The sequence below is a fragment of the Oncorhynchus gorbuscha genome, linkage group LG19 (assembly GCF_021184085.1).
Source record: "Oncorhynchus gorbuscha isolate QuinsamMale2020 ecotype Even-year linkage group LG19, OgorEven_v1.0, whole genome shotgun sequence".
In the NCBI taxonomy this organism is placed as follows: Eukaryota; Metazoa; Chordata; class Actinopteri; order Salmoniformes; family Salmonidae; genus Oncorhynchus; species Oncorhynchus gorbuscha.
Genome location: NC_060191.1, coordinates 59,546,561 through 59,567,155, shown reverse-complemented (window position 1 = coordinate 59,567,155; position 20,595 = coordinate 59,546,561). Strand labels below are relative to the sequence as shown.

Sequence of the window (20,595 nt, the reverse complement as noted above, 5' to 3'; positions counted from 1 at the left end):
CAAATTGCCCTCGCTATGCCTGTATTTCAGACATAAGGAAGTGGATGGCTGCAAACTTTCTACTTTTAAACTCGGACAAAACAGAGATGCTTGTTCTAGGTCCCAAGAAACAAAGAGATCTTCTGTTGAATCTGACAATTAATCTTGATGGTTGAAAAGTCGTCTCAAATAAAACTGTGAAGGACATCGCCGTTACTCTGGACCCTGATCTCTCTTTTGACGAACATATCAAGACATTTCAAGGACAGCTTTTTTCCATCTATGTAACATTGCAAAAATCAGAAACTTTCTGTCCAAAAATAGTATAAATCCCCTGGCACAGTCCCCACAGCCGGACAACTTTCTCACGGTTTCTGGAAGGAAATGCTGTAGGAATGCTCAACCGGTGTCGCTCATTCAGCTGACAGAAACTTTCAACCAGTTTTCCCCATTAAGCAGCGAGTCAGAGTCAGAGACCGAGCCTTCTCTTGTCTCTACTCCTCCCGTTACGGGGTCTGAGACGCCTAAGCTTCCCACCATTAGCTCTGACAAATTGAAAACTCTAGTCATTGGCGACTCCATTACCCGCAGTATTAGACTTAAAACGAATCATCCAGCAATCATACACTGTTTACCAGGGGGCAGGGCTACCGACGTTAAGGCTAATCTGAAGATGGTGCTGGCTAAAGCTAAAACTGGCGAGTGTAGAGTATAGAGATATTGTTATCCACGTCGGCACCAATGATGTTAGGATGAAACAGTCAGAGATCACCAAGCGCAACATAGCTTCTGCGTGTAAATCAGCTAGAAAGATGTGTCGGCATCGAGTAATTGTCTCTGGCCCCCTCCCAGTTAGGGGGAGTGATGAGCTCTACAGCAGAGTCTCAACTCAACCGCTGGTTAAACTGTTTTCTGCCCCTCCCAAAAGATATAATTTGTAGATAATTGGCCCTCTTTCTGGGAATCACCCACAAACAGGACCAAGCCTGACCTGCTGAGGAGTGACGGACTCCATCCTAGCTGTAGGGGTGATCTCATCTTATCTACCAACATAGACAGGGCTCTAACTCCTCTAGCTCCACAATGAAATAGGGTGCAGGCCAGGCAGCAGGCTGTTAGCCAGCCTGCCAGCATAGTGGAGTCTGCCACTAGCACAGTCAGTGTAGTCAGCTCAGCTATCACCATTGAGACCGTGTCTGTGCCTCGACCTAGGTTGGGCAAAACTAAACATGGCGGTGTTCGCCTTAGCAATCTCACTAGGATAAAGACCTCCTCCATTCCTGTCATTATTGAAAGAGATCAAAATGGGGCTACTTAATGTTAGATCCCTTACTTCAAAGGCAATTATAGTCAATGAACTAATCACTGATCATAATCTTGATGTGATTGGCCTGATTGAAACATGGCTTAAGCCTGATGAATTTACTGTGTTAAATGAGGCCTCACCTCCTGGCTACACTAGTGACCATATGCCCCGTGCATCCCGCAAAGGCGGAGGTGTTGCTAACATTTACGATAGCAAATTTCAATTTACAAAAAAAAGACGTTTTCGTCTTTTGAGCTTCTAGTCATGAAATCTATGCAGCCTACTCAATCACTTTTTATAGCTACTGTTTACAGGCCTCCTGGGCCATATACAGCGTTCCTCATTGAGTTCCCTGAATTGCTATCGGACCTTGTAGTCATAGCAGATAATATTCTAATCTTTGGTGACTTTAATATTCACATGGAAAAGTCCACAGACCCACTCCAAAAGGCTTTTGGAGCCATCATCGACTCAGTGGGTTTTGTCCAACATGTCTCTGGACCCACTCACTGTCACAGTCATACTCTGGACCTAGTTTTGTCCCATGGAATAAATGTTGTGGATCTGAATGTTTTTCCTCATAATCCTGGACTATCGGACCACCATTTTATTACGTTTGCAATTGCAACAAATAATCTGCTCAGACCCCAACCAAGGAACATCAAAAGTTGTGCTACAAATTCACAAACAACACAAAGATTCCTTGATGTCCTTCCAGATTCCCTCTGTCTACCCAAGGACGCCAGAGGACAAAAATCAGTTAACCACCTAACTGAGGAACTCAATTTAACCTTGCGCAATACCCTAGATGCAGTTGCACCCCTAAAAACTAAAAACATTTCTCATAAAAAACTAGCTCCCTGGTACACAGAAAATACCCGAGCTCTGAAGCAAGCTTCCAGAAAATTTGAACGGAAATGGCGCCACACCATACTGGAAGTCTTCCGACTAGCTTGGAAAGACAGTACCGTGCAGTACCGAAGAGCCCTTACTGCTGCTCGATCATCCTATTTTTCTAACTTAATTGAGGAAAATAAGAACAATCCGAAATTCCTTTTTGATACTGTCGCAAAGCTAACTAAAAAGCAGCATTCCCCAAGAGAGGATGGCTTTCACTTTAGCAGTGATAAATTCATGAACTTCTTTGAGGAAAAGGTAATGATTTTTAGAAAGCAAATTATGAACTCCTCTTTAAATCTGCGTATTCCTTCAAAGCTCAGTTGTCCTGAGTCTGCACAACTCTGCCAGGACCTAGGATTAAGAGAGACGCTCAAGTGTTTTAGGACTATATCTCTTGACACAATGATATAAATAATTATGGCCTCTAAAACTTCAAGCTACATACTGGACCCTATTCCAACTAAACTGCTGAAAGAGCTGCTTCCTGTGCTTGGCCCTCCTATGTTGAACATAATAAACGGCTCTCTATCCACCGGATGTGTACCAAACTCACTAAAAGTGGCAGTAATGATGACACACAGCTGTACATTTCAATGAACTCTGACAAAACAGAGATGCTTGTTCTAGGTCCCAAGAAACAAAGATCTTCTGTTGAATCTGACAATTAATCTTAATGGTTGTACAATTGTCTCAAATAAAACTTCAGTTAGTGCTAAATACGGCTGCTAGAATACTGACTAGAACCCCAAAATTTGATCATATTACTCCAGTGCCCGCCTCCCTACACTGGCTTCCTGTCAAAGCAAGGGCTGATTTCAAGGTTTTACTGCTAACCTACAAAGCATTACATGGGCTTGCTCCTAGCTATCTCTCTGATTTGGTCCTGCCGTACATACCTACAAGTACGCTACAGTCAAAAGACACAGGCCTCCTAATTTTCCCTAGAATTTCTAAGCAAACAGCTGGGGGCAGGGCTTTCTCCTATAGAGCTCCATTTTTATGGAACGGTCTGCCTACCCATGTCAGAGAGGCAAACTCAGTCTCAACCTTTAAGTCTTTACTGAAGACTCCTCTCTTCAGTGGGTCATATGATTGAGTGTAGTCTGGCCCAGGAGTGGGGAGGTGAACGGAAAGGCTCTGGAGCAATGAACCGCCCTTGCTGTCTCTGCCTGGCCGGTTCCCCTCTTTCCACTGGGATTCTCTGCCTCTAACCCTATTACAGGGGCTGAGTCACTGGCTTACTGGAGCTCTCTCATACCGTCCCTGGGAGGGGTGCGTCACCTGAGTGGGTTGAGTCACTGATGTGATCATCCTGTCTGGGTTGGCGCCCCCCCCCTTGGGTTGTGCTGTGGCGGAGATCTTTGTGGGCTATACTCAGCCTTGTCTCAGGATGGTAAATTGGTGGTTGAAGATATCCCTCTAGTGTTGTGGGGGCTGTGCTTTGGCAGAGTGGGTGGGGTTATATCCTTCCTGTTTGGCCCTGTCCGGGGGTGTCCTCGGATGGGGCCACAGTGTCTCCTGACCCCTCCTGTCTCAGCCTCCAGTATTTATGCTGCAGTAATTTATGTGTCGGGGGCAAGGGTCAGTTTGTTATATCTGGAGTACTTCTGTCCTATTCGGTGTCCTGTGTGAATTTAAGTGTGCTCTCTCTAATTCTCTCTTTCTTTCGCTCTCTCGGAGGACCTGAGCCCTAGGACCATGCCTCAGGACTACCTGACATGATGACTCCTTGCGGTCCCCAGTCCACCTGGCCGTGCTGCTGCTCCAGTTTCAACTGTTCTGCCTTGTTATTATTGGACCATGCTGGTCATTTATGAACATTTGAACATCTTGGCCATGTTCTGTTATAATCCCCACCCAGCACAGCCAGAAGGGGACTGGCCACCCCTCATAGCCTGGTTCCCCTCTAGGTTTCTTCCTACATTCCAGCCTTTCTAGGGAGTTTTTCCTAGCCACCGTGCTTCTACACCTGCATTGCTTGTTGTTTGGGGTTTTAGGCTGGGTTTCTGTACAGCACTTTGTGATATCAGCTGACGTAAGAAGGGCTATATAAATACATTTGATTTGAGAAGAGTGGAGGCTATTATAGCAGCAAAGGTGGGACCAACTATGTTAATGCCCATGATTTTGGAATGAGATGTTCGACAAGCAGGTGTCCACATACCTTTGGTTATGTAGTGTATGTTGACATAGCTGTTAGCTCAGGTAGACTATCTGTACAATGTATTCTGTTATATAACCATGTATGCCTTTTCTATTCCAAATTACAGTCAGGCAAATGCAGCCTGCCTTTATCATGGTCCAGTAAGCAGGAATTCGGTTAATTCCGGGTGTCAGGACCATTCAGTGTATAGTCTGCTCAGGATCCATCTGTCCGCTACTCTCAAGGCCTACGGAGAAGTGACCAACATGCACATCAAAGAGCATCTCTCCTCTCTCTCAATAGCACAAGTTTGAGTCCAAGTTAAGGCAAGAATGTGTTTATATTACGCGGTCCGAATGATGGCTTTTATGGGTTCTTCATTCTGAAACACACCAAATCATCCTTTCCTTTAATCTTGCATGATCGGTTTGCATTATGGACACTCATATTAACCATACTCCCATCTACCCCTAGATGAAAGAATTAGCATGGAAAATCAGTCGTCATCAACAGAACTGACACGGCTTCGTCCTCCCTTTCATGTTATGATATCTAAATGCTGAGCACGGATGGCACCTGGCAAACCTCTGTTCAACACTGATGCTGGCAACCAATGACAAAGTACTGGAATGCATCACGGCTCTGGTTCCTTAGTCACCACTGTGGGCACATGAACATCTGCTGCTGTGACGTTACATTTGATTCTACATGAGTTCCTGCAGTATTGCTATATGATCATGATTGTGTCAGCCGTTATGGGATTTTGATGAATAATGACTAAATTATGTATATATTTAATTTAAAACTATAACTAAACAGAATACTAGTATGTTACTGTATGGATGTATGAATCTTATTATAATCATAATACTGAATATAAGGTGTGTAATTTTAGTCAAGAATTAGAACAAGGACTGTCTGTTCCTTGTTAGAAACGAATGGAGCTATCGTCAGACTGGCTGGAATACTGTGTTCCTTACAGGACATTCTGTCCCCACCCAGGGAGGGGAGAGACCTTGGGCTTGTAGTAGATTGTTTAACAGGTGGCAGACAATGTGGGAAGCCTTGTGAACTATATTGCCATTGTATCGGAGACGAGGAGCAGCATTCAAAATGCTATGATGAAATGTGATGTATATAAACCAATGTACATTGTATTATGATCCGTACTCTCGAGAATAAACACTATTGATTGATTTTGAGACTGGTCCATTTTATGCAAATAAGTATCTTACAAATTCTTAGAAATGGGCAGAGTATTTGAATTGATTTGGCTGATGAACATATAGGAATGAAATTCCTTGAACAGCCGTATGGTCCAGTAGCTATGTTGCATATGTAGAATATCCTCATATACCAAGATGACAGCTCATCCTGCCTCAGCAAAGCCCCCTGGCAGTGCATTTATATTGCAGGTGGTTGGCTAGGTTCATGGCAGGTGGGTTCATACAACTTACGGTTGCCTAGTTAGATGGGTAGAATATTTTCCATGTACCAAGATGACAGCTCATCTTACCTCATTGGGGTACCCGGCGATGCGTAATATGAGAAATAGACATACTGCTGCATTAGCTCATGCTACACAGTTAGTATTAACACACAGGCCTAGTAGACAGTCGGAGAATGACCTCAGTTGGTCTATTGAGAGCTGCTAAACAGTGATGAGTTTACCTGCCAGTACCATGCCTCATTAAGTTTGGTATAATGGCATCAGCCGTGGTCAATAGCCTACATGTTGCCATCTTTGCTGGCTACTTGATATAAAATATATTGCATATAGCTACAGGTGGTTGGCCGGGTCATATTTCTTAAGGTTGCTTATTAGATAAGGATATATTTTTATGAAGACCCACCAGAAGATTATTCATTTACTTTCAGTGAGAGCACCTGGCGGTGCGGTGCGTCTCCAGGGCAGCTGGGTTCGTACTGCTTACGGTTGCTAGTTAGGTAGCATATTCTCATATACCAAGATGACAGCTTATACTGCCACAAAACGAGGCTACCCGGTGGTGCGTCTCCAGGGCAGGTGGGTTCGTACTGCTTACAGTTGCTAGTTAGGTAGCATATTCTCATATACCAAGATGACAGCTCATACTGCCTCAAAATGAGGCTACCCGGCGTGTGCGTCTCCAGGGCAGCTGGGTTCGTACTGCTTACGGTTGCTAGTTAGGTAGCATATTCTCATATACCAAGATGACAGCTCATACTGCCTCAAAACGAGGCTACCCGGCGGGTGCGTCTCCAGGGCAGCTGGGTTCGTACTGCTTACGGTTGCTAGTTAGGTAGCATATTCTCATATACCAAGATGACAGCTCATACTGCCTCAAAACGAGGCTACCCGGTGGGTGCGTCTCCAGGGCAGCTGGGTTCGTACTGCTTACGGATGCTAGTTAGGTAGCATATTCTCATATACCAAGATGACAGCTCATACTGCCTCAAAACGAGGCTACCCGGCGGGTGCGTCTCCAGGGCAGCTGGGTTCGTACTGCTTACGGTTGCTAGTTAGGTAGCATATTCATATTCCCTCTTGGGGGGGACTGTTATAGTTTAGCGCTCTCACTGCTTGGAGTTAATTTCCTATACTGAACAAAAATACAACTTCAAATATTTTACTGAGTTACAGTTCACGTAAGGAAATCAGTCAATTGAAATACATGTATTAGGTCGTAATCTATGGATATCACATGACTGGGAATACAGATATGCATCTGTTGGTCACAGACACCTTAAAAAAATGTAGGGGCGTGGATCAGAAAACCAGTCAGTATCTGGTGTGACCACCATTTGCCTCATGTAGCCTCGTCTCCTTCGCACAGAATTGATCAGGATGTTGATTGTGGCCTGTAGAATGTTGTCTCACTCCTCTTCAATTGCTGTGTCAAGTTGCTGGATATTGGCGGGAACTGGAACACGTTGTCATACATCTTGATCCAGAGCATCTGAAAGATGTTCAATGGGTGACATGTCTGGTGAGTATGCAGAACAGGGACATTTTCAGCTTGCACGAGTTGTGTACAGATCCTTGTGACATGTTGCCGTGCTTTATCATGCTGAAACATGAGGTGATAGCGTGTGAACAAGGGGCCTCAAGATCTAGTCATGGTATCTCTGCATTCAAATTGCCATCGTTAAAACACAATTGTGTTCGCTGTCGGTGGCTTACGCCTGCCCATACACTAACCCCACCGACACCTTGGGGCATTCTGTTCACAACTTTGACATCAGCAAACCGCTTTCCCACATGACGCCATACACATGGGTCTGATGTTGAGAGGCTGGTTGGATGTACTGCCAAATTCTCTAAAACAACTTTGGAGGCGGCATATGGTAGAGACATGAACATTACATTCTCTGGCAACTGTTCTGGTGGACATTCATGCATATCAATTGCACGCTCCCTAAAAACTTGAAACATCTGTGGCATTGTGTTGTGTGACAAAACTTCACATTTTAGAGTGGCCTTTTATTGTCCCCAGCACAAGGTACACCTGTGTAATGATTATGTTGTTTAATCAGCTTCTTGATATGCCACATCTGTCAAGTGGATGGATTATCTTGGCAAAGGAGAAAAGCTCACTAAAACAAATTTATTCACCAGATTTAAGCGAAATAAGCTTTTTGTGCATACGGAAAAATTCTGGGATCTTTTATTTCAGCTTATGAAAAATGGGACCAACACTTCACATGTTACATTTATATTTTTTTCAGTGTATATTAAGCTACCCTGAAGCAGCAGAGCATATATCGCCAAGACTTGCATTATTCATTTCTTAATGAATGGTTTAACATATTTCTGCATAGTGTTTCCTTTCTGAAAGATCACATTGATATCATTGTGGTAATTTGTGTGTGTCCAAGTGTGGTTTACCTCGTAGATTCCACCAAACAGAGACATGAATTTGCTGAGGAGTGCAGCACACAGACTGGCAATGTGAACAAACGGACCCTAGAGAGAGAGAGGGAGAAAGAATCACTTGTGAATGATTTCCTAAAAACTTCAGTATATCATTGATTAATCTCAAGATTTAAATTTTGTTGTATTCTTCCATCCCCCTCTCCACCCTCCTTCATCCCCCTCTGCCCTCCTTTATCCCCGTCTCCCCTCCACCCTCCTTCACCCCCCTCTCCTCTCCACCCTCCTTCATCCCCCTCTCCTCCCCACCCCCTTCATCCCCCTCTCCTCCCCATTCCCCTTCATCCCCCTCTCCTCCCCATCCCCCTCCCCACCCCCTCTCCACTTCTTTCCACCCTCCTTCATCCCCCTCTCCTCCATCCCACTCCCCACCCCCTCTCCACTTCTTTCCACCCTCCATCCCCCTCTCCTCTTCTTTACTCCCTCTTATCCCCCTCCCCTGTCCTCCCTCTCCACTGTGACCAACAGGTTGGTCTGAGTGCAACGTGTGTGGCTGTATGACAGGGACACAGGACATGTGTAACCACAACCCTCTGTGTGCTTCACTGTTAGAACCCCTTGTCCTATGAATTACAGATATATTGATTGATTTTATAATACTTCATGCCAGATTGCGTCTGCTAGCTGTCAAATGGAGTGTGTATCTAAATAACTAGTGGAACTCCTGGAACAGACAGCAACAAGTGACAACTACCCAAACTCACACAAGCTTGACTGTGAGAAGAGGATGTGTGTGTGTCAAAAGACAGAGAGGTGAGAAGAATGTTAACCGAGCGCGTGTGCACGTGTGTGTGTTTATTCTGTGTAGAGAGTGTGTGTGTGAGTGTTACCTCCTTGCCCAGAGGCATGCCACTGCCCAGGGCACAGGTGAGACCGATGACTTTAGCAACAAAGGTTTTAAAGGTGAGGTATTCTTTCAGCACTACACCCCTCAGAATGGTCTTCATCTCTGGGATACCTGAACCTAGAGGGGGAGAGGGGGTTATGGTGCTCTGATGCAGTCAGTCAGTCAGTCAGTGTATGTGTGTGTCTTACCTACGGCCTGTGGGGCCAGTATCTGTGTGAAGCCAGCTGAGAAGGTGATGAGCACCACAGGGTAGGTGACCCAGGCTAGGTACTGGAGGAACACATTACTCTCCAGGCCTCCGTACATCCACTTCTGTGCTGTGGACACACAAACACACCAATATCAAATTGATGTCAATCAGAAAGTTAAACTATATCCAATATATAAATCGTGATAAAATATATGCATCATGAGAACTGCAATACATATCGTATTGGCAAATCAAATCAAATGTATTTATATAGCCCTTCGTACATCAGCTGATATCTCAAAGTGCTGTACAGAAACCCAGCCTAAAACCAATGGCTAGGAAAAACTCCCTAGAAAGGCCATAACCTAGGAAGAAACCTAGAGAGGAACCAGGCTATGTGGGGTGGCCAGTCCTCTTCTGGCTGTGCCGGGTGGAGATTATAACAGAACATGGCCAAGATGTTCAAATGTTCATAAATGACCAGCATGGTCGAATAATAATAAGGCAGAACAGTTGAAACTGGAGCAGCAGCTCAGTCAGGTGGACTGGGGACAGCAAGGAGTCATCATGTCAGGTAGTCCTGGGGCACGGTCCTACTCATATCCTGATAATATCATATTGTGAGGTCCCTGGCAATTCCCAGCCCTACTCATGAGTACAGAGACAAAACATTTGACAAAAGTAGAACCCGCAGGACTCCTCTCCTAAAAATGACTGCTTTACATGGAGAGATCAAAAGTGTGTGTGTGTGTGTGTGTGTGTGTGTGTGTGTGTGTGTGTGTGTGTGTGTGTGTGTGTGTGTGTGTGTGTGTGTGTGTGTGTAGAAAGGGAGGGGGGGATTTGTCTGGATGAGCGTCTTGCTTCTAGATGACTCACTCCTCTCCCCTCTCCACTTTCTCTACATGCAGTCTACCATCTGACACACACACACACACCACACACACACACACACACACACACACACACACACACACACACACACACACACACACACACACACACACACACACACACACACACACACACACACACACACACACACACACACACACACACACACACACACACACACACACACACACACACACACACACTGCAGCAATGTGTGTAAATGTGTGCTTAACTCAAGATAAAGCACATTGACACCCACACACCTTCTGAACACACATACATGCTACACACAAACACATTTTAATGGTGCAAAGATTAAATTAAACCACATTTAAGCTAATCATACACACACGGACTTGCATGCAGCCCTGGTAGACAGTAATCTGCACTGCAGCTCATCATGAACACACACCCTGGTTTGACGGGTGTGTGTGTGTGAACCACAGTGTCTGAGATTATCTTGAGTGTGGCTTAATGTCTCCTTTAGCTGCATGCAGGAAATGTGTCAAATGAAATGATTCAGACAGAGGGACAGTACAGCTGACTAGAGCCATCAGTAGACCAAGCAGTCTACCTCCTCCCCAAAGCCCTCACCTCCCCAAAGCCCTCACCTTGTAGACAGATGGCAATAGCGAAGTCGACCACCCAGCTGACCAGAGCCATGAATAGACCCAGGAGGATGAGGAAGATCCAGTCTTCACCAACACGAGAGATGAGGAACTTCTGACAGCGCACCGTACAGACTGGAGGGAAGAGAGATACAGGTGCACACTGTTAGACGACAACAACAACACTTACTACTACAGTGAGTCAAGTCAGTCAGAACTACAATATAAACAAACCAACGCATCTTACAGACTGAGGAGAGAAGTGTAGCATTGTTAAAACTACATTACCCATCTTGGAGTCAGGACCACCCATACAATGTAACCCCCTACACACATACGTGTACCCATTCGTCGATGTTCACTTTTGCACAGACACCTCTAGTCTCCTTTTACATGGGGGCTGTTTAATTCACACAGATCTTTCTCCCATACACCCCCCCCACCCCCCTATTTCCCTCGACTCACTCCTTTCCTTATTTCTCCACTCTCAAAGAGGAGATGTCTAGCAGGAGGGGGTCCTCTAGTTCTCTACTTTAAGGACTGTCACATCAGACACGCCACACTGTCCTAACATTAGTCCTGCTCTGCTCCCCTGTCATATTATTCAGGCTTCTCTCATCTCACCAACGTACTAAACCACACTAATGCTACTTTACTACACTATAAGATTCTGTCAGATGAAAGAGAGAATTCTGAATTTCTGTATCCCCCTCTTCCTCCCTCTTTCTTTTCCTTCTCATCTAAAGTATTATTACTCTCCCCATTTGTCCCTCCACTTTCCTCCTCCTCTATAGTACAGCCATTGTATAGGGGAACAGGTTGTAATGTTGATGATATGGAATGGGGTGTATATCATTAATACGCAGATAGAACATGTAATGGATGTAATGGAATAGGGTCATTGAAGTGGACATGTAGGGATGGATTTGGGACAGAGAGGAGCAGACATGGCAATGTATTGAATATTGTGTGGCGCGGGATGGCGACAGAGCAACATGCGTGTTTTTAGCATACTACAGTACACACACACACACTCTCCAATCAACACCTTCACAGTCTAACACACAAGCGCACACAGCTTACAAGCAGTGAGGAACACTTTGTGTGTGTTGCATCATCTCGCCCACGGCCCAGCTGTGTTCTAAAATCCCCTTCTGTTCTCTAGTCATCATGTGTGAGATCGTGTTTTGCGAGATGTGTGTGTTTGTCACGGTTTACATTTAAAAAAATAGTCATTTAGCAGACGCTCTTAGAGCGACTAACAAGAGTAATTAGGGTTAAGTGCCTTGCTCAAGGGCACAGAGATTTTTAATCTAGTCGGCTTGGGGATTCGAACCAGTGACTTTTAAAAATGTCATTAACCACTAGGCTACCTGCCGCTGTCTGTTTGCATGTGTATGTGCGAGAGAATGTTCATGCAAACATACAGCACCAATCAACATTTTGGAAACACCAACTCATTCCAAGATTTCTTTATTTTGACTATGTTCTACATTGTAGAATAATAGTGAAGACATCAAACTATGAAATAACACAAGGAATCATGTAGTAACCAAACATTTTTTTTTAATCAAAATATATTTTATATTTGAGATTCTTCAAAGTAAGCAATCAGTTGTGTTGTGACAAGGTAGGGGGGTATACAGAAGATAGCCCTATTTGGTAAAAAGACCAAGTCCATATTATGGCAAGAACAGCTCAAATAAGCAAAGAGAAATGACAGTCCATTACTTTAAGACATGGAGGTCAGTCAATGCGGAACATTTCAAGAACTTTGAACATTTCAAGTGCAGTCTCAAAAACCATCAAGCGCTATGGTGAAGCGGTCTCTCATGAGGACTGCCACAAGAAAGAAAGACCCAGAATTTCCTCTGCTGCAGAGGATAAGTTCATTAGTTACCAGCCTCAGAAATTGCAGCCCAAATAAATGCTTCACATAGTTAAAGTAACAGCCACATCTCAACATCCACTGTTCAGAGGAGACTGCGTGAATCAGGCCTTCATGGTCAAATTGCTGCAAAGAAACAACTACTAAAAGGACACCAATAAGAAGAACAGACTTGCTTGAAACACAAGCAATGGACATTAGACCGGTGGATTTGAGATTTTTGGTTCCAGCCCCCGTTTCTTTGTGAGACGCAGAGTAGGTGAACGGATAATCGCCGCATGTGTGGTTCCCACCATGAAGTACGGAGATAGAGGTAGGTGAGATGGTGTTTGCTGGTGACACTGTCAGTGATGTATTTAGAATTCAAGGCACACTTAACCAGCATGGCTACCACAGCATTCTGAAGCGATACGCCATCCCATCTGGTTTGTGCTTAGTGGAACTATCATTTGTTTTTCAACAGGACAATGTCCCAAAACACACCTCCAGGCTGTGTAAGGGCTATTTGACCAAGAAGGAGAGTGATGGAATGCTGCATCAGATGACCTGGCTTCCAAAATCATCCGACCTCAATCCAATTGTGATGGTTTGCGATGAGTTGGAGCGTAGAGTGAAGGAAAAGAAGCCAACAAGTGCTCAGCATGTGGGAACTCCTCCAAGACTGTTGGAAAAACATTCCTCATGAAGCTGGTTGAGAGAATGCCAAGAGCGTGCAAAGCTGTCATCAAGGCAAAGGGTAGCAACTTTGAAGAATCTCAAATATATGTTGATTTGTTTAGCACTTTTTTGGTGACTATATTATTCCATATGTGTTATTTCATAGCTTTTATGTCTTCACAATTCTAAAATGTAGAACATTGTCAAAATGTAGGAAAACCCTTGAATGAGTAGGTGTCCAAACTTCTGACTGGTACTGTACATGAACAAGAATAAACTCATCATCACGCAACAATTTCAAAGATTTCACTTAGTTACAGGTCATACGGAACTCAGTCAATATAAATAAATTAGGCCATAATCTATGGATTTCACAAATGGGAAAAAAAGTAGGGGCGTGGATCAGAAAACCAGTCAGTATCTGGTCTGACCACCATTTGCCTCATCCAGCATGACACATCTCCTTCATATAGAGTTGATCAGGATGTTGATTGTGGCCTGTGGAATGCTTTCCCACTGAAGTCGGTTACGGTGCTGAACTGCAGCCAGGTCAAGACCCTGGTGAGAACGATGAGCATGAAGATGAGCTTCCCTGAGGCGGTTTCTGACAGTTTGTGCAGAAATTATTTGCTTGTGTAAACCCACAGTTTCATCAGCTGTCTGGCTCGTCTCAGACCATCCTGCAGGTGAAGAAGCCAGATGTGGAGGTCCTGGGTTGGTGTGGTTATACATGGTCTACTGCTGTGAGGCCGGTTGGATGTACTGCCAAATTCTCTAAAACAATGTTTGAGGCATCTTATAGCAGAGTAATTAACATTACATTCTCTGGCAACAGCTCTGGTGGACATTCCTGCAGTCAGCATGCCAATTGCACACTCCCTCAAAACTTGAGACATCTGTGGTATTGTGTTGGGTGACAAAACTGCACATTTCAGAGTGGCTGTTTATTGTCCTCCGCACAAGGTACACCTGTGTAATGATTATGCTGTTTAATCATCTTCTTGATATGCCATACCTGTCAGTTGGATGAATTATCTTGGCAAAGGAGAAATGCTCACTAACAGTGTGTGTGTTCAAACCAGCAGCAGCTGTAGTCCTGTCTGGTCTCTGAGCAGTAATTTTGTTAGCTCCGTCTGTGCTGCTATGACTCACTGGTTTTCCTGGGGTACACAGTACACACCTTACAACACTTACCTGTTTCATTCTTTATGGCAGGCAATAACCTGCATGCTATTTCCCTCCATCCCTCTCCTCTTTTTTCCCATTCACCCCATCCTGTCTTCCACCATCTCACTACTCTTCAAACCACGGCTTTAACTTTTCTTTCATTACTCTCATCCTTTTTTCATTTTCTACCTTCTATCTCTTCGTATTTGACTTCCTCTCCTTACTGGTATTTTTCTTTTCTTTCTCCCTCTTTCCACTTTACTTTTCCATTTCTTCTCCGTCCCTAGTTTCTTTACTTCTCCATCTCCTCTGTCTCCCTTGGACTATCCTTTAGCCTTATTTTTTCACTTTCTCTCTCTCCTTCCGTCTTTCTGGCTCTAGCAATAACACCCACATACCTGCTGAGACTAACTTAGGTCGTCTTGGATACTAAATGTGTCCGCTTCCAGCGCCAAGCACTTAATGTCTGAGTGAGAACACGGTGAGTTATGAGTAAGGGCAAAAAGGGAAAATAATTCACCAATTGTGAATACGCTGTACTGACAGAATACTGTATTTTTTTATGCAATGTGATAGCATACTAAAGCAAAAAAATAACCTACATTAGAAATGTTCCATACGGGGAACGACTTACCACTGGGTAGACAACCAGCTGATCACTTCACACAGGGACGCAACTTTCACTGGTGACGGGGGGGCATTTCTCCCCCCCCCCCCACATTCTCAAATTGCATTTTTGTCCCCTCTAGTTTGATCACTACAATGTGATACATAAAGCAGCTACGGTGTGCCTTAGGACCATGCGGACGCCTCAGAGCGGTCGTGTAGGCTGTTTGGAGTGTTCAGACAGACCACGTGGACAACATAGAGCGGGCTGACAGGCTGTATGAAGGCAAAGCTTCTGGAAGGCTAGCTGGCCCAGATTGAGAGAGTTGAGCATAATTCAGTGTGTATGAGTTGCGCTCTTTCACAGAGTTGTAATAGAAAGCAGAGCAATGACTGTCTACTCTTTAGTTGATTGATGTAACTGCAGTTAAACTTAACAGAAAAAACAAAACTAGTGTTTATTTACAGTGCTGAGCTTGTATTCTAACTGACATGTTGGTTAGCTAATGTATCATCCCCTCTCGACTGAGGTGAATGAATAAGCTACACTACTTAGTAGCTACCACAGCTAGGTCAGCTCTAGCCTCTAGTTCTGTCAGATAGCGATATGCGGTAGCTGCTGTTACTATCTAACAGCTGTTGTTTGTATGGACATGTTTTGCAGCCTTTGTTTAGTCCCGTTTCAACAGAAGTAAATGAACTTGGCTAGCTTTCGCCAGATGATGTACAGTTAGCGAGAGAGCTGGCCAAAAGTTAACAAATGTAGTTATTATTTTTGCCTCAATCATACTAGAACTGAATCAAATGATGAAACCATTTGCCAAACGATTGAAGACTGATTTGGTATGTTTTTTTTTGTGCAACATGGGTTTTTACAAGTCAGTATAGCAATGTAAGGTTATCGATCTGTCAGTTTCCCTAGCTAATTCCTTACTTTTCACACGGACACACTAAACAGCTCTAACGTTACAGGCTTCACTGTCATGGTGCACAGTAGATGTCTGTGTGGGATTTCTTCATCCCGCTCCTGCCTGCACCCGCAGCTTTTCATACCGCACCCGCTGGCTTTCTGTCCAACTCCGACCCAAACCCAACCGCAGGCCTGCAATGTTATTTTATTTTGTATTTTATTTTCAGCAAATTTAACATGGGAATATTTGTAGGAACATAAGAATCAACAACAGACATTAACTGAACAAGTTCGACAGACATGTGATAACAGAAATGGAAGAATGTGTCCTTGAACAAAGGTGGGGGTAAAAATCTGAAGTAACCATCAGTATAGCTGCATTAAGTTACTGCAGTGCATCTCCTCCTCATGGACTGCAACAGATTTGCCAGTTCTTACTGTGAAATGTTACCGCACTCTTCCACCAAGGCACCTGCAAGTTCCCGGACATTTCTGGGGGGGGAATGGCCCAAGCACTTACCCTCCGATCCAACAAGTCCTCTTCGCTCTTCGGGCTCTTCGCTGGCCATGGCAGAACACTGACATTCCTGTCTTGTAGGAAATCACGCACAGAACGAGCAGTATGGCTGGTGGCATTGTCATGCTGGAGGGTCATGTCAGGTTGAGCCTGCCGGAAGGGTACCACATGAGGGAGGAGGATGTCTTCCCTGTAATGCACAGAGTTGAGATTGCCTGCAAAGACAACAAGCTCAGTCCGATTATGCTGTGACACATCGCATGACGGACCCTCCACTTCCAAATCGATCCCGCTCCAGAGTACAGGTCTCTGTGTAACACTCATTCCTTCGACAATAAACGCAAATACGACCATCACCCCTGGTGAGACAAAACCGTGACTCATCAGTTAACAGCACTTTTTGCCGGTCCTGTCTGGTCCATCGGTGGGTTTGTGCCCAAGGGTGACGTTGTTGCCGGTGATGTCTGGTGAGGACCTTCCTTACAACAGGCCTACAAGCCCTCAGTCCAGCCTCTCTTAGCCTATTGCAGACAGTCTGAGCACTGATGGAGGGATTGTGCGTTCCTGGTGTCACTCAGGCAGTTGTTGCCATCCTATACCTGTCCCGCTGGTGTGATGTTCGGATGTCCCGATCCTGTGCAGGTGTTGTTACCTGTGGTCTGCCACTGCGAGGACGATCAGCTGGCAGCCCTGTCTCCCTGTAGTGCTGCCTTAGGCATCTCACAGTACGGACATTTCAATGTTTTGTCCTGATCACATGTGCAGTCCTCATGCCTCCTTGCAGCATGCCTAAGACACGTTCAAGCAGATGAGCAGGGACCCTGGGCATATTTCTTTTGGTGTTTTTCAGAGTCCGTAGAAATGCCTCTTTAGTGTCCTAAGTATTCATAACTGTGACCTTAATTGCCTACCGTCTTTAAGCTGTTAGTGTCTTAACGACCGTTCCACAGGTGCATGTTCATTAATTGTTTATGGTTCATTGAACAAGCATAAGAAACAGTGGTTAAACCCTTTACAGTGAAGATCTGTGAAGTTATTTGGATTTTTATGAATTTTCTTTGAAAGACAGGGTCCTGAAAAAGGGGCATTTGTTTTTTTGCTGAATTTATACACACACACTTGCAAAAGTATGCATCCCCCTTAGCATTTTTCCTATTTTGTTGCATTACAATCTGTAATTTAAATGGATTTTTATGTGGATTTCATGTAATGTACATAAACAAAATAGTCAAAATTGGTGAAGTGAACTGAAAAAAATTACATGTTTAAAAAATAAAATTCAAAAACAGAAAAGTGGTGCATGCCTATATATTCACCCACTTTGCTATGAAGCCCCTAAACAAGATCTGGTGCAACCAATTACCTTCAAAAGTCACATAATTAGATAAATAAAGTCCACCTGTGTGCAATTTAAGTGTCACATGACCTGTACCATGATCTCAGTATATATACACCTGTTCTGAAAGGCCTCAGATACTACAACACCACTAAGCAAGCGACACCATGAAGAGCAACGAGCTCTCCAAACAGGTCAGGGAGAAGTACAGATCAGGGTTGGGTTATAAAAAAATATCAGAAACTTTTAACATCCCACGGAGTATCATCAAATCCATTATTAAACAATGGAAAGAATATGGCACCACAGCAAACCTGCCAAGAAACGGCCACCCACCAAAAATGAAGAAGATGCAAATCTCCACAGTGGAGGTCTGAGTATCTTTCCATAGGATCACTTTAAGCTGTACAGTCCACAGAGCTGGGCTTTATGGAAGAGTGTCCAGAAAAGAGCCATTTAAAGAAAAAAATAAGCAAACACGTTTGGTGTTCACCAAAAGGCATGTGGGAGACTCCTCAAACATATAGAAGAATGTACTGTGGTCAGATGAGACAAACATTTTGCTTTTTGGCCATCAAGGAAAGCGCTATGTCTGCGCAAACCCAACACCTCTCATCACCCCGAGAACACCACCCCCACAGTGAATTATGGTGGTGGCAGCATCATGCTGTGGGGTTGTTTTTCATCGGCAAGGACTGGGAAAATGGTCAGAAATGAAGGATGGCGCTAAATACAGGGAAATTCTTGAGTAAAACCTATTTCAGTCTTCCAGAGATTTAAGACTGGGACGGATGTTCACCTTCCAGCAAAACAATGACCCTAGGATACTGCTAAAGCAACACTCGAGTGGTTTAATAAGGAGAAACATTTAAATGTTTGGAATGGTCTAGTCAAAGCCCATACCTCAATCCAATTGAGAATCTGTGGTATGACTTAAAGATTGCTGTACACCAGCGGAACCCATCCAACTTGAAGGAGCTGGAACAGTTTTGCCTTGTAGAACGGGCAAAATTCCCAGTGACTAGATGTGCCAAGCTTATAGAGACATACCCCAAGAGACTTGCAACTGTAAAAGGTGGCTCTACAAAGTATTGACTTGGGGGGGTGAATAGTTATGCACGCTCAAGTTCAGTTTTTTGGTCTTATTCCTTGTTTGTTTCACAATAAAAAATCTTTTTCATCTTCAAAGTGGTAGGCATGTTGTGTAAATCAGATGATACAAACCCTCCAGTGGGTCAGAAGTTTACATACACTAAGTTGACTGTGCCTTTAAACAGCTTGGAAAATGTCAGAAAATTATGTTATGGCTTTAAAAGCTTCTGATAGGCTAATTGACATCATTTGAGTCAATTGCACTTTACCACCTGTGGATGTATTTCAAGGCCTACCTTCAAAGTCAGTGCCTCTTTGCTTGAAATCATGGGAACATCAAAATAAATCAGCCAAGACCTCAAAAAACATTGTAGACCTCCACAAGTCTGGTTCATCCTTGAGATCAATTTCTAATTACCATGTTCATCTGTACAAACAATAGTACACAAGTATAAACACCATGGGACCAAGCAGCCTTCATACAGCTCAGGAAGGAGACGTGTTCTGTCTCCTAGAGATGAACGTACTTTGGTGTGAAAAGTGCAAATCAAACCTAGAACAGCAAAGGACCTTGTGAAGATGCTGAAGAAAACAGGTACAAAAGTATCTATATATACAGTAAAACGAGTCCTATATCGACATAACCTGAAAGACCGCTCAGCAAGGAAGAAGCCACTGCTCCAAAACCCCATACAAGAGCCAGAATACGGTTTGCAACAGCACATGGGGACAAAGATCGTACTTTCTGGAGAAAAGTTCTCTGGTCTGATGAAACAAAAATAGAAATGTTTGGCCATAATGACGATCGCTACATTTGGAGGAAAAAGGGGGAGGCTTGCAAGCCGAAGAAGGCCATTCCAACCGTGAAGCACAGGGGTGGCAGCATCATGTTTTGGGGTTGCTTTGCTGCATGAGGGTCTGGTGCACTTCACAAAATAGATCAGGAAGGAAGTTAAGCTTGGTCACAAATGGGTCTTCCAAATGGACAATGACCCCAAGCATACTTCCAAAGTTGTGGCACAATGGCTTAAGGACAACAAAGTCAAGGTATTAGAGTGGCCATCGCAAAGCCAAGACTTCAATCCTATAGAACATTTGTGGGAAGAACTGAAAAAGAGTGGGCGAGCAAGGAGGCCAACAAACCTGAGTCAGTTACACCAGCTCTGTCAGGAGGAATGGGCCAAAATTCACCCAACCTATTGTGGGAAGCTTGTGGAAGGCTACCCGAAATGTTTGACCCAAGTTAAACAATTTAAAGGCAATGCTACCAAATACTAATTGAGTGCATGTAAACGTCTTACCCACTGGTAATGTGATTAAAAAAATAAAAGCTGAACTAAATCACTCTACTATTATTCTGACATCTTCACATTTTTCAAATAAAGTGGTCATCCTAACTGACTTAAAACAGGGAATTTTTACTAGGATTAAATGTCAGGAATTGTGAACTGAGTTCAAATCTATTTGGCTAAGGTGTATGTAAACTTCCGACTTCAACTGCATGCATACAAGCATGCATGCATACACACACCCCATGTCAAAAGTTTTAGAACACCTACTCATTCAAGGGATTTTCTTTATTTTTACTTATAAGGTCCGCCACAGGAATGGAAGACCCAGAGTTATCTCTGCTGCAGAGGATAAG

The 20,595-nt window shown here is 44.0% G+C and overlaps 1 protein-coding gene across 2 annotated transcripts in view; it reads right to left on the bottom strand.

Annotated features, from left to right (window-relative positions):
* LOC124005065 (chloride channel protein 2-like) overlaps positions 1-20,595 on the bottom strand; it is a 168,358-nt gene that overhangs the window by 85,118 nt on the left and 62,645 nt on the right. For both annotated transcript variants that reach the window (XM_046313973.1, XM_046313974.1), the window contains exons 3-6: positions 10,781-10,912; positions 9,277-9,405; positions 9,072-9,205; positions 8,197-8,274 (exon numbers count right to left, since the gene is read on the bottom strand). In XM_046313973.1, the coding sequence (XP_046169929.1) occupies positions 8,197-8,274; positions 9,072-9,205; positions 9,277-9,405; positions 10,781-10,912 (473 nt within the window). The remainder of the gene's footprint in view (positions 1-8,196; positions 8,275-9,071; positions 9,206-9,276; positions 9,406-10,780; positions 10,913-20,595) is intronic.